This window comes from Acinonyx jubatus, chromosome D3 (genome assembly GCF_027475565.1).
Source record: "Acinonyx jubatus isolate Ajub_Pintada_27869175 chromosome D3, VMU_Ajub_asm_v1.0, whole genome shotgun sequence".
In the NCBI taxonomy this organism is placed as follows: Eukaryota; Metazoa; Chordata; class Mammalia; order Carnivora; family Felidae; genus Acinonyx; species Acinonyx jubatus.
In genome coordinates this window covers 20,639,268-20,652,076 of record NC_069392.1, presented here as the reverse complement: position 1 = coordinate 20,652,076, position 12,809 = coordinate 20,639,268, and the positions used below count along the sequence as shown (strand labels likewise).

The window sequence follows — 12,809 nt, the reverse complement described above, 5'->3', positions numbered from 1 at the left end:
GGAGGGGCAGAGAGAAGGAGAGACAGAAGCCTAAGTAGGCTCCGCACCATTAGCACAGAGCCCAATGTGGGGCTCGAACTTACCAACTGCAAGGTCATGACCTGAGTTGAGATTAAGAGTCTGACTCTTGGGGCGCCTGGGTGGCTCAGTTGGTTAAGCATTCGGCTCAGGTCATGATCTCATGGTTCGTGAGTTGCAACCCTGCGTCAGGCTGTGTGCTGACAGCTCAGAGCCTGGAGCCTGCTTCAGATTCTGTGTCTCCTCTCTCTCTGCCCCTCCCCAGCTTGCTCTCTCTCTCTCAAAAATAAATAAATATTTAAAAAAAAAGAGTCTGACACTTAATAAACTGAGTCACCCAGGTGCACCACTGTATAATGCTTTTAAAAAGAATATTTCTTAAATTTTTTTTAAGTTTATTTACTTATTTGAAGAGAGAAAGAGTGAGCACGTGTGCAGGGGAGGAGCACAGAGAGAATCCTGAGCAGGCTTTGTGCTGTCAGCACACAGACTGGTGCAGGGCTTGAATTCACGAACTGTGAGATCATGACCTGAGCTGAAACCAAGAGCCAGATGCTTATCCTACTGATCCAGCCAGGCATCCAAAAAGAATGATATTTCATTAGGCACCTGAGTATGCTTGTAAAAATGGCATGAAAAGTTCCATTTTCCTTATGTAACAAACATTCAGATGGAGTGACTTGCTTGAAGCCACACTGTGAACTCATTGCAGAGCTGCACCAGGGAAAGGTTTTTAAACCTGAGCTTCAGTCTTCTTGTCTGTCATATGTAGGTCCCTGCCTCCTTCATCTAAGTACAGTGGAGTTCTAGGGGAGTAAGGAATATGGAAGTGCCTCAGAAATAAAGACAATAAAAGAAAGTACAAGTATATGGGAGTGGGAGAGGTATGTCCTTTTGGCAGGCAAAGTTGCTCTGTTCTAGTTTTATACTAAATTTTTGACCTTTCCTCTTCAGGCTATGTTTTCCACTAATCGTGGGACTGTTGGAGGCTTCTTCCTGGCAGGACGAAGTATGGTGTGGTGGCCGGTAAGTTTTCTCTGAAAACTATTTGCTTAACTACAAAATTCCCCATAGAAGGCCCTATTCTTCTTGGCTTTGGGTGGCAGTGATTCTTCCTTCCTGCCTTAAATCCCTGACAATGGGTCTTCTGCTCACCAGGTCTTAATCTGGATGAACTTAATCTCTTGTGGTAAGGGAATAGCCTTTAAATAAATGTGCTTGGAATCCTTTACTGTATAAGTAGAGGAAGAGACTACACAAGCAGACGGTGTGGAGAAGCAGAAAGAACACACAGACTGAAGTGATCTTGGGAAAACCTGAACTTCCACCTTTGTATCTATAAATTGGGGATGATAGTATTTATCTTCCAGGAGTGTTATGAGAAATGGGTACCTCTTATGGGGTGGAAGCTCAATAAATAATAACTCTTTTACTACCTTTTTGTTATGTTAAGTCCCATGAAAGAGAGACTTTATTTGTCTTACCTTGGGAGCTGAAAGCAATGCCTGATACACAAAGGGACCTCAATAAGTACTCATAGAACAGATGGAGAGGAGCCCCTACTGTTCCTACAGTTTTTTTCAACTCTTGGAGGATTTTGTATATTGTATATTTGTTGTATATTTGAGAGGTATTTTTCCTGATATTCGTACATGGGTGGAACTATCCCAGTTCAAGGACACGTGTGTGGGTGGAAGAGAAACTAGGAGGCCCCTTCCATCCTATCAGCACAGGGCTCTGGCTGGCTTACCAGTTAAGTCCAATGACCATCTCAACCCAGAGTTCTCACCAAAATGACTGGTTGCCTAAATTAGCCAAGTTGTGCATTTTTTTTTGGACTAAAGATATAAGCAAGACTAGCTGGTGAAAGAGGTGGCTAATGAAGCATAGAAATAATGAAAAGAAAGTGACAGCACTGAGTTGATTGGAGGAAGAGAAACAAGAAAGTAAAAATTGTCACTGTCATATGCAGAGCATAAGAGAAATTGCAAAGAAATCACATCACACCCTGAAGTTGGCCTTTGATCAGCTGTTTTGGGATGGATTTTAATAACTGGCATCTTCACAGTTGCTTGGACTATCCCTGAAGTCATTTCTGCCTTACCCCTAAGGTGGCTAAAAATATTGGGCAGATGCTGATTTCTGTGGTGGCCCCATCATGGTGCTCCCTCCTGACATATTTTATCTTCTCGAACATTGTACTTTCGTACTTTCCTAAAAGCGGGTGTTGAATAGGCAGCTCTGATCACAAAGTTCAAGATGAGGCTGGGTCAGTCCCTCTAGAACTGCACTGCCTAGTATGGTAGCCACTAATCACGTGGGCTATTTTTAATTTTTATTTATTTTTGTTTTTTTATTGTTTATTATCTTTGAGAGAGAGAGAGAGACAAAGAGCAAGCAGGGAAGGGGCAGAGAGAGAGGGAGACACAGAAACAGAAGCAGGCTCCAGGCTCTGAGCACTCAGGACAGAGCCTGACGCGGGGCTCAAACTCACAGACCGCAAGATCATGACCTGAGCTGTAGTTGGCCGCCCAACTGACTGAGCCACCCAGGCACCCTCATATGGGCTATTTAAATTGAAATTAAAGTTAGATAAAATTTAAAAACTAAAAATTTCTTCCCACACTAGCCATATTCCAAGTGCTTAATAGCTACATGTGGATAGTGTCTGCCATATTACATAGTATAGATCTAGAATGTTTCCCCCATTGTAGAAAGTTCTATTGGACAGTGTGCTGTACAGATTTCAGAGCCAAGGCTGGATGAAATCTTAGTGGACTTGAGATTTGTTGAATTAGAGAGCTGAATAGGAGGTTTATTTATTTTGGAAGCAGTGCACCTTCCACCCCATATAATGCTTCACTGCTCCCTACAGTATGCCTGCCAAGTGCTTATTTGCCTTTGGTTTGCATCCAGACCTCCTCCCCCTACTATGATAGGAAACCCTCATACCTCTTCATGTAAAATTTCTAGGGCTGCTTTATTGGGGATAAGACCTCAACTTCTAATCTCTGGGTCATGGAGAAGCCAATGAGAGTAGTGAGGGGGTGGTTTGGGGCAGAACCATTCTTAGGAGATATGCATTTTGGGCTAGGCCTGGGAACACATCACATCTTAACTAGCAATGATGTTTTTCTTCCTGATAGCACCTGGGAGTGGGTCTGGGCTGAGATTTAGTTGGTAAAAGGATTTAGCCCACCCAAAACATGTAGGGTTCAATGGTTCATGTGGAGTTTCCTGTGGGTATTGTTTACCTTACTCATGTCTCAGTGTTGGATTATTCTAACCAATGGAGAAGCATGGCATCATTCTTCTTTTGTGCAGAAGTCACTACTTCCTTGATGGGGCTGATATTCAACTTCTTCTCCCAACAATGGTTTCTACCTAAGACTTTGTGAGATTTTATTAATGGTTTCTAAACTTGCTTCATCAGAATCACCTGGATATGCTTCCAAACATACAGATTTCTAGGCCTCACTCAAGACCTCTTAAAGAAAAAAAACCTTGGAAAAGGGTCCCAGGAACTTGCTTTTTATTTATTTTTATTTTTATTTTTATTTTTATTTTTATTTTGAGAGAGAGAGAGAGAGAGAGAGAGAGAGAGAGAGGCAGGGAGAGGGGCAGAGGGAGAAAGAATCTCAAGCAGGCTCCACACTCAGCACAGAGCCTGATGTGGGCCTTGATCCCACGACCCTGGAATCATGGCCTGAGCTGAAATCGAGAGTCAGATGCTCAACTGACTGAGCCAGTCAGGTGCTCCAGGAATTCGCATTTATAAAAAGCTTCCCAGATGCTTTTGATTATCAGGCAGGTTTGATAATTACTGGTTTGGATAGGTGCTTATCTATCTGGTCAGATATACTGAAACTATCACTATCTGTTAGGGATGCTAGAGAAGGAGATTCTTGAATGGAGGAGCAATGACTTCTAAGTCCCTTTCAACTTTGAGAATGCTTTTATGCTAGAACATTCTAGCTTTGAAGTCAGCATATCTGATCTGCCACATTTACTAATTGTGTGACTTTGGTCAAGTCACTGAACCTCCCAGAGCTTCAATTTCTACCTCTATAAAGTTGGAGAATAGTACCTGCTTTGGAGTGTTCTTGTCAGGATTCAATGAGATAATTCATGTACTGCACTCAGCACTTGGGAAGTACTCAGTAAATGAAAATATTAAGAAGTATAAGGAAGATAGGAATGACAAGGCAACCCCCCAGTTGACACTTGTCTGGGGCATAGGACTTAGTAGCGCCTAGTAAATGAAAACTAATATTTATGTGAAGCTAGTACTGCCACTTCACTTAAATTTAACTTTCAGATCAACCATGTGAATAAATGAACATGGCTTATATGTATATTTATTTATATTGCTATAAATCATCAGTGATTTATAGGACCACAATGACCACATTTTAACAACTCTGAGATTGGCTTATGTGTTATAATCAATCAGTGGCATGCCACAGTTTAAATGCTAATGTTTTTTCTTTCTTTGTGTTACATGGTATGTCTTACAGTAGTTGGTGTCTTAGATTCAATAAAGTATGGTTATATTCTAAAATAGTGAGTTTTAAAAATTTGTCGACTGTAGGAGCACCTGGGTGGCTCAGTCAGTTAAGTGTCCAACTTCAGCTCAAGCCATGATCTTACTGCTTGTGGGTTAGAGCCCCATGTCAGGCTCTGTGCTGAGAGAATCCCAAGCAGGCTCCATACTGTCAGTGTGCAGAGCCTGATGTAGGGTTCTGTCTTATGAACTGTGAGATCATGACCTGAACCGAAATCAAGAGTCGGACGCTTAACTGACTGTGTCACCCAGGTGCCCTTAAAATGGTTTTAAAGCACTATTGCAATACACACTTGAAAGAGTAAAGGAAAATATAGCATGTGAGAAAATGCAAATCTAAGTATTTTTCCTCCAAAACTGAAAAAGAGTTTAAACTATATTAAACCTATACATCTAAATTTCTCTTTGTATTAAATTACAAAGTCAATTTAATCCTGTCTGTCGGGCCTGGAAGTTCATAATTGGAATATCAATTCTCAAATGTGCAGGCCCAAGGAGAACATCACAGGGCTACAGTCTTTCTGGAGCTCACATCTCTGTCAGAAACCCCCTAATGGGACACTTTTCCCTCTCCATCTGCCTTTAGCCCTGTCGCTTTGTGCTGTAGGAGGAGTGAGCAACAAGAGAAGCTCTGGGAAAGAGTCCTAGGGTATTTTAGGAGGAAGGACCTTGGGTCAATACATCAGAGACTTGGGGGACCTGAGTATTCACCATCAAAAAAAAAAAAATAGGAGGAAACTGGATCTTGAAAAGTCCAAAAGGAGACTGAACAGAGAGGCCAGTTGGGAACATTCCTGGGTCTTAGGGGACTTTGAAAGGAGCAGTTATGACCTGTAACAGGTGAAAATTTAGGAGCCCTGGTAAACGACTCCATTCCTAAAAAGTTAATGAGGCTGAGAGAGAGAGAGAAATCATATGCACCTTGGCCTGGGTGTAGAAGTGAGAGATAATTAAAAAGGAAGAGCAAGGATTCCAGGGCTGGGTTACAGAGGAGACAGATTACACAGGGAGCCAGGCAGGGAGGCCCCCAGAAGTCTGAGTCATAGGTGAGCAAGCCAAGCCAACTGAGTAACATGAAGCCATGATATTACCTTTTGTAACTGTGGGTTGTTTCGTGGCCCAGGATTCCCTTCTGTAGTTGGAAGCTTTAACAAACAGCTGTGTGCTACGTTGTAATGGTTATGTGGGTATGTGGGAGATGGGAAAGCAGGAATGTGAGCATTGAAGGGGAAATTCCCCACTCCTTGTCTATTGGTAGCAGAAATTAGTCAGATAGGCTGGGCCCCAGATACACAGCCCAGTGGAGAATTCTTTTTTGGAGGAGAGTTTGGTCATACTTACTGGAGTCAGCTCCAAGGAAATGGGTGGGGTACAATGGGGTTGAGTCAACCCTTTGAAAACCCCCTTAAATGAAGAAGTAAACATTCCAGAGGGAATAGGAACCTCACAAAGAACCAAAGGACTTGGGTTGTCCCAGCTTTGTGACATCGGGCAAATCATTAACTTCTCTGGGTTTCAGTCTCCTCTGTAATGAGGAACAGTCAGATTGAGCATCTCAAAGGTCTCCCAGGGCTAAAATTTCTTCCACAGAGGAGGAAACAAGAATGGGTGTGGGCATGCTAGCCAGTCTATTGCCAAGGAGGGTCTTGAAAATTGAATGGCTGTGTGTCTCTCAATAGCCACAGTTCCTTTCCTTCTTTTATTATTAGAGAATCATCAGAGAGGTGTATGTCACAGTGACTTAGGGCAAGGGTTGACAAACTTTCTCTTTACAGGGCAAGATAGCAAATATTTTTGCTTTGTAGGCTATATGATCTCTGTCACAACTACTCAACTCTGCTGTTGTATCATGAAATCAGCCATAGGCAGTACATAAATGGATGGGCCTGGCTGTATTCCAATAAAAATTTATTTACTAAAAGAGGCTGAGGACCAGATTTAGTTTATAGGTCCTAGTTCGTTGACACCTTGTTCAGGTCTAGGCTCTAGAGTCAGACTGCTTGGGTTCAAATCCAGCTTCTGCCCATTACTAGCTGTGTGAGTTACTGAACATCTCTGTGTCTTACATTTGTTATCTCTATAATGGGGATAACAGTACTTCCTTGAGATTGTTGTGTGGACATATGCACAGTCTCAGAACAGTGCCTGGCACTCAGCAAATTCTCAGGTTTAGCTCTTGTTTTTCTTTTTTCAGCTGAAAACTTTTGAAGGACTATTATATCCTGTATTTGATTGAATCCTTAGTGATTCAGCAAGAATGGAGATTAACCCCATGGGTTGCCCAAGTTCACACAAGATAATGACAGAGCTAGGACTCTCTCTATTTTTCTGTTATTCAGGTCTCTTTCTTCTTATCTTTTGAGATGGAAATTTGTGAGATCAATAGATGTAGTCTAGAGGGTTACCTGAAAACCAAGAAATTCTTTCAGTTAGGGCTAACCAGAGACCCCTTTGAATATTTTCCCCAAGGAAAGAAGATAGCTCTTCATACTTACTAAACTTTCTTGAGTAAAATATATCTGATTTGATATTTAAGTCTGTAAATCCCAATGATCAAATCAAAGTTCATCTACTTAGGATACTACTGGGGTGCATCCTGGAAGAGTCTGGTAGATCTAAGACCTGGGAACATAAGACCTGAGAGAGAAAGAGCATGAACTAGGGGAATGGACACAGGAGAGGTAGAAAGGTCACCAAGGGAACAAAGCTCAGGAAAATGTGAGATGAAGGACCAACAAGTACTTGACTTTCATAAGGTTGAGTGGAAGTGACTGCCAAGTCCAGTTGACCCTTTCTTCCTGCTGGTTGTCTTCTACTTGCATATGGCTATGTGTGCTTTCATTTATCCCAGGGCAGAGCTTATGTTTTTCTTAATCTTTTTTTTTCTTCCAATACCTAGTCCAGGACCTTGCATCTACTGGGCATTTGAGAAATACGTGCTAAATTAAAGAAAAGGGAGGGAGGAAAGGGACATGTCCTCAGACTCTCATGCTGGATCCCCTTGTTGATGTCACCTAAGACCTCAGCCTGCATTCTGCTCTCTGGAGCAGTGGCCACAGAGTGTAGGCAGTGGTAAGAATTCAGGAGGTTAGGAAGGTACTGGGTCCAAGTCAAAGCCTTTCTCTAGCAGTGTTCCACATTTCTGTTTCTATGTACAGAGAACTTTTTTTTTCCTTTAGACTTCTTTTTTTTTAAGGTTCATGGTAGCAAAACTGGAAAAGCAATCTTGGCCCCAATCAGAGTGCCTGATTTTAGCCCTCATTGCATCCCTTGGGGAAAAAAAGGCTGGTGTGACTATGCTTCCTTACTATCTAAAACATTTTTTTTTTAAGGCTGAGACAAGATTTTGTAAAACTTGGCTATTCCCATAGATATGTATCTCTTTTGTGGTGAGAGTTTTTTGCTTAACATGCCAGTTGCTGCCTTGCTCTTGAATGGCCTCTCCTCTCTCTTCTCCTTTTCCTCTTTCTCTATCACCACCTCCTCCTTCCCCTATTTCTTCTCTTCCTTCCCTCACCCTCTCTCCCTTGTCCTTCTTGCCCTCTCTCTTTTTGTCAGGGCTATTTCCCTGCCACTCTTCATGGCTTAGTCTCCTCTGAAGAGTTTCACTGATTAATGCACAGCCACTCACCACCCCATGTATTCTTTGTGTTCTTAGGCATCAGTTGATGGGTGTGTAGCCAATTTCCTGTCATATACTTGGTGTATAAGCTCCTGCTTTCTTCTTTCACTCTGGATACCTTCCCAATATTTTCTAACATGTTAGCGCTTCCCCAGACGGAGAAAGGAAAAAGTAAACTATAATCAGCATTGCTAGTTGGTTGAAGTCAGAAGAATGCTGAAACTATCAGCTAGGATGAAGTCTTTGGATTATTCATGTTAGAAATGTATCTGGGTTGGGGCACCTGGGTGGCATCTGACTTCGGCTCAGGTCATGATCTCATGGTATGTGGGTTCGAGCTCTGCATTGGGCTCTGTGCTGACAGCTCAGAGCCTGGAATCTGCTTCAGATTCTGTGTCATCTTCTCTCTCTGTCCCTCCCCAACTTGCACTCTGTCTGTCTCTCTCTCAAAAATAAATAAGCATTACCAAAAAAACCCTAAAAAAATAAATGTGTCTGGGCTTTTCCTTTGTACCATTTGCGTGGCACATTTTGAGTCACTGAGACCTATATGTTTTACTTTGGGTAAATTTTATATTAGGGAGGTGATTCAGAGTTAGGGTTAAGACCAGAGACTCTGAAGTCACTCTGCCTTGTTTAGAACCCCAGGTCCCCCTTCCTAGCTTTGTGGCCTTGGGTGAGTTATTCAACCTTTCTGTGTTTCAGTTTCCTCAACTGAAAAATAGAGATCATAGCCCCTATCTTTTTTTAAATTTTGTTTTAAGTTTATTTATTTTTGACAGAGACAGAGTGCGAGCATGAGCTGGGAAGGGGCAGAGAGAGAGAGAGACACAGAATCCAAAGCAGGCTCCAGGCTCCGAGCTGTCAGCACAGAGCCTGACATGGGGCTCAAACTCACAAACCATGAGATCATGACCTGGGCGGAAGTTGGCCGCTTAACTGACTGAGCCACCCAGGTGTCCCCATAGCACCTATCTTAGAGAGTTGTTTTGAGGATTCAATTAGATAAATATGTAAATCATTTACAATAGTATGTAATTAGTCCTACCCAAACTGGCTATTCTTAATATCATTATCTTCATCATCATCACTTTTTTATTAAAGTAATCTCTACACTCAATGTAGGGCTCAAACTCATGACCCTGTGGTCAAGACTCTTATGCTCTACTGAGTCAGCCAGGTGCTCCCATCATCATCATTATTATTGTACCTCATCTTTAGCTCCTCCTTCTTCAACTGTGAATTCAATCATTTATCCATTGATGCATTGCTATTACTTTATTCTACATTTACATGTTGATTACTTATTATATGCCACATTCTGTGTTAGGTGCTGGCATATATTAGTGTGTGTGTATGTGTGTGAGAGAGAGAGACACACACACATTCTTACAAAATTATATAATCCAAAATTATATATATATCCAAAATTACAAATAGTGGTCTTAAGAAAGTGTATTTGAGTCAAGGATGGGAGGGAAGAAAAGGGGTGTTTCTCAAAATACATAAGAGAATCAGGAAAGATCTTTCTGAGAATTGAGCATTTAGGCTGAGATGTGAAGAATCAGAAGGAGGCAGCCATTTGAAGATTGGGGGAAGAGCAATCCAAGCAGAAGGGACAGAATAGTCAAAGGCCTGAGGAGGGAAGGATCTTGGGATATTTGAGGAACTGAAAGGAGGCCAGTGTAGGGGTAGATAATGCATTTCAGTCAGGCCCTCTGAGTGAGGGACTGCAAGTTGATGATCTCAAGGATGAACCTATCTGAATTGGTGAGAGGGTTGGTTGGTCTCTAGCCTCCTTGACCTATAAATGCCAAGAGAAGACCTCACCTGTGTTTTGTGCCAACAACCTGTGGGAAAATGCCAGCCTTGGCAGTGGTTTCCTGATTTCCTGCCCTTTTGGCTCTTAGAACAAGGAGAGAGATTTGTGAAGATAATGAGTGAAAGGCCACCATTGTTTATGGAGTGCATGAGTTAATGTAAACAGAGATTATGATGGCTCTGGAGCAAGACCTGTGTCTAAACATTTACCAGAATCATTTACCAAAATGGTCTGAATATATGAGTCCCACCTTCTCTTCTGTCCCAGTCCAGGAATTGTGATCTTCAAGAGATGGCAAAAGTCAAAGGTTAAATCTCTCCAAATCTCCCCTATGAAAAGATATCTTACGAATGAAATCAAAATAGTAATTCAGGTTAAAGACCAGTTCCTCAGAGGATGAGGGAAGAATCTGAAATACAAGCATGATGCAGATATATACATGCTGTTCCTAAATTCACAATGAAATGGGTAGGGAGGCCTGACCCAACTGTGCCCCTTCAGGGAAGTTGAGAAAGAAATGTCTGGGGAAGGAGGAAGAAAGAGTGGCACTGTGGCCTCCCTTTCTGTCCCTTGGACATTGGTCATGTTAGACTGTAGGACTGTGGGCAAATCACTGCTCTGGTCTTCAGTCTTCTTACCTGTAAAATGAAAATGAGAATAATCCCTACCTCACAGACTGTAGTAAGCACGATGTAAGATGAAGTGAATGAAGTGCCTGTCCCGACACTTGGCCAACAGGAGGCATTGTAAAAGTCATCCCCTCTTCCTTTCTTATTTTCCCAGGACAGGCGTCTCAAAGTGTACCCACCCCAGCAGCACCAGCAAGACCTGGGCTCTAGTTAGAAAGGCAAAATTTCCAGCCTCAACCCAAACATATTGAATCAGAAAGTTGAAGGAATGCGGTTCAAACATCTGTGGCTTAACAAATCTAGGTGATTGTAATTAGTGTTGCCAGATTCAGCAAATAAAAATAAAGGATGGCCAGTTAAATCTGAATTTCAGACAAACAGTGAATACTTTTGTAGTGTTTGTATGTTTCATGCAATATTTGAACATAATTTTATTAAAACTGAATGTGTTTATCTTTCAGATTTTGCTGGTTTTTGTGTATTTTTATTGTAGATTCTGATGCATGCTATAGTTTGAGAACCATTGTCTGAGGAAGACATACACAGGTAGTTGTCCACTGCCTTAGGCAATTCTTGACTCTTGGGTTAATGGTTCAGAGTGGACGCATACTATTTTACTTTCCTAAGGGTGTGGAAGTAAAGATAGAATTAATGCATAAATTTGAATCACTTTCTTCCTTTGGGCTATAATTTTGTTTTCATTTGAAAATGACAAGGTCAACCTTAATCATTTCCAAGTTAATTCTAGCTCCAATATGAGATGACTGGATATTGGTAAATAAACAGTCTGTACCATATATTTCCTATTTCCTTTTTCCTGTCACACAAAACATAATTTTTAGGTAGCATTCAATGACATTTCATGTCTTTTTCTATATTGCCCCCAACAAACACATGACTTCCTTACATACTTTGTTCTTAGGTTCTGCAAGTGAATCTGAGACAGCTCTGGAATGATTTCCCTTTATTGTTAAAGGTTTTGATGAATTGTGTTCTGCTTATAAAGTTACACAAATTCATTGTGGGAATATTGGAAAAGTATGAAAACACACTCATTGTTTTCTCTTTCAAAGATAACCACTGTTAAATTTGGAGATATAATTCTATGTCTCTGTCTCTGTCTATGTCTATGACTATGTCTATGTCTATAAAAAACTGTATATTCTTTTTTTATTTGGGATTTTATCACTATCACCTTCCCACCATAACATATTCTTCAAAGCTATGATTTTAATGGCTGCATAATATTCGATCACAAGTATGTACCTTAATTTATCCAGTTGTCTTCCTGTGGTTGGGCATTTATGTTGATTCCAACTTTCCTGTATTGTAAATAACATGGCAATGAACATACTAATGAAACTCATGTATAAGACTTTGTCTGCATTTCTTTAAAAAAATTTTTTTAACGTTTATTTATTTTTGAGACAGAGGGAGACAGAACATGAACGGGGGAGGGTCAGAGAGAGAGGGAGACACAGAATGTGAAACAGGCTCCAGGCTCTGAGCAGTCAGCACGGAGCCCGACGCGGGGCTTGAACTCACGGACCGCAAGATCATGACCTGAGCTGAAGTCGGACGCTTAACTGACTGAGCCACTCAGGCGCCCCGTCTGCATTTCTGATAATTTTCTTAAGGTACTAAAAAGTAGGATCATATGGTAGAAGGAGATGAGATTTTGATATGTACCAACAACTGCTTTCCAGAATTGCATTTCTATCAGAAATATATGGGAGAACGTGTTTACTTGCCTGATGGACTAACCCAGGAGGTCAGATTCCACTTGAGGTCTTGTTCTTACTAACACTGATCTTATAGGTCACCATATTAACATCTCAGAGTAGTGCATAATCCTAGCACACCTCATTATTCTGCTGGGCCCCATCTAGGCCTAGCAGGCCAAGTTTATTGCCTCTTCCTCAAGAGAGAGCCATCCTTGACATGTCCCTGGGAAGAGCCTTAACTCTATGTAACCAGTGGAAATAAGTATAGCTCTAAGGCATTCAGTTGCTGCCATCCAAGGATTTGATACACCAGTCCACTCACTCACTCAGCAGACTTTTACTGCATGTTTGTCATGTGCAAGAAAGGTCCTATGCTCAGCAGAAGCAGAAATCCTCTTTGAGGGCTAGAAGGTTTGTGGGGAATAACACT

General features: G+C 41.5%; 1 protein-coding gene across 1 annotated transcript in view; it reads left to right on the top strand.

The window, feature by feature from the left end:
* Positions 1 to 12,809, top strand: part of SLC5A1 (solute carrier family 5 member 1) — a 72,248-nt gene that overhangs the window by 6,206 nt on the left and 53,233 nt on the right. Inside the window, exon 2 of the mRNA XM_027050802.2 lies at positions 973 to 1,044. Coding sequence (XP_026906603.1) covers positions 973 to 1,044 — 72 coding nt within the window. The remainder of the gene's footprint in view (positions 1 to 972; positions 1,045 to 12,809) is intronic.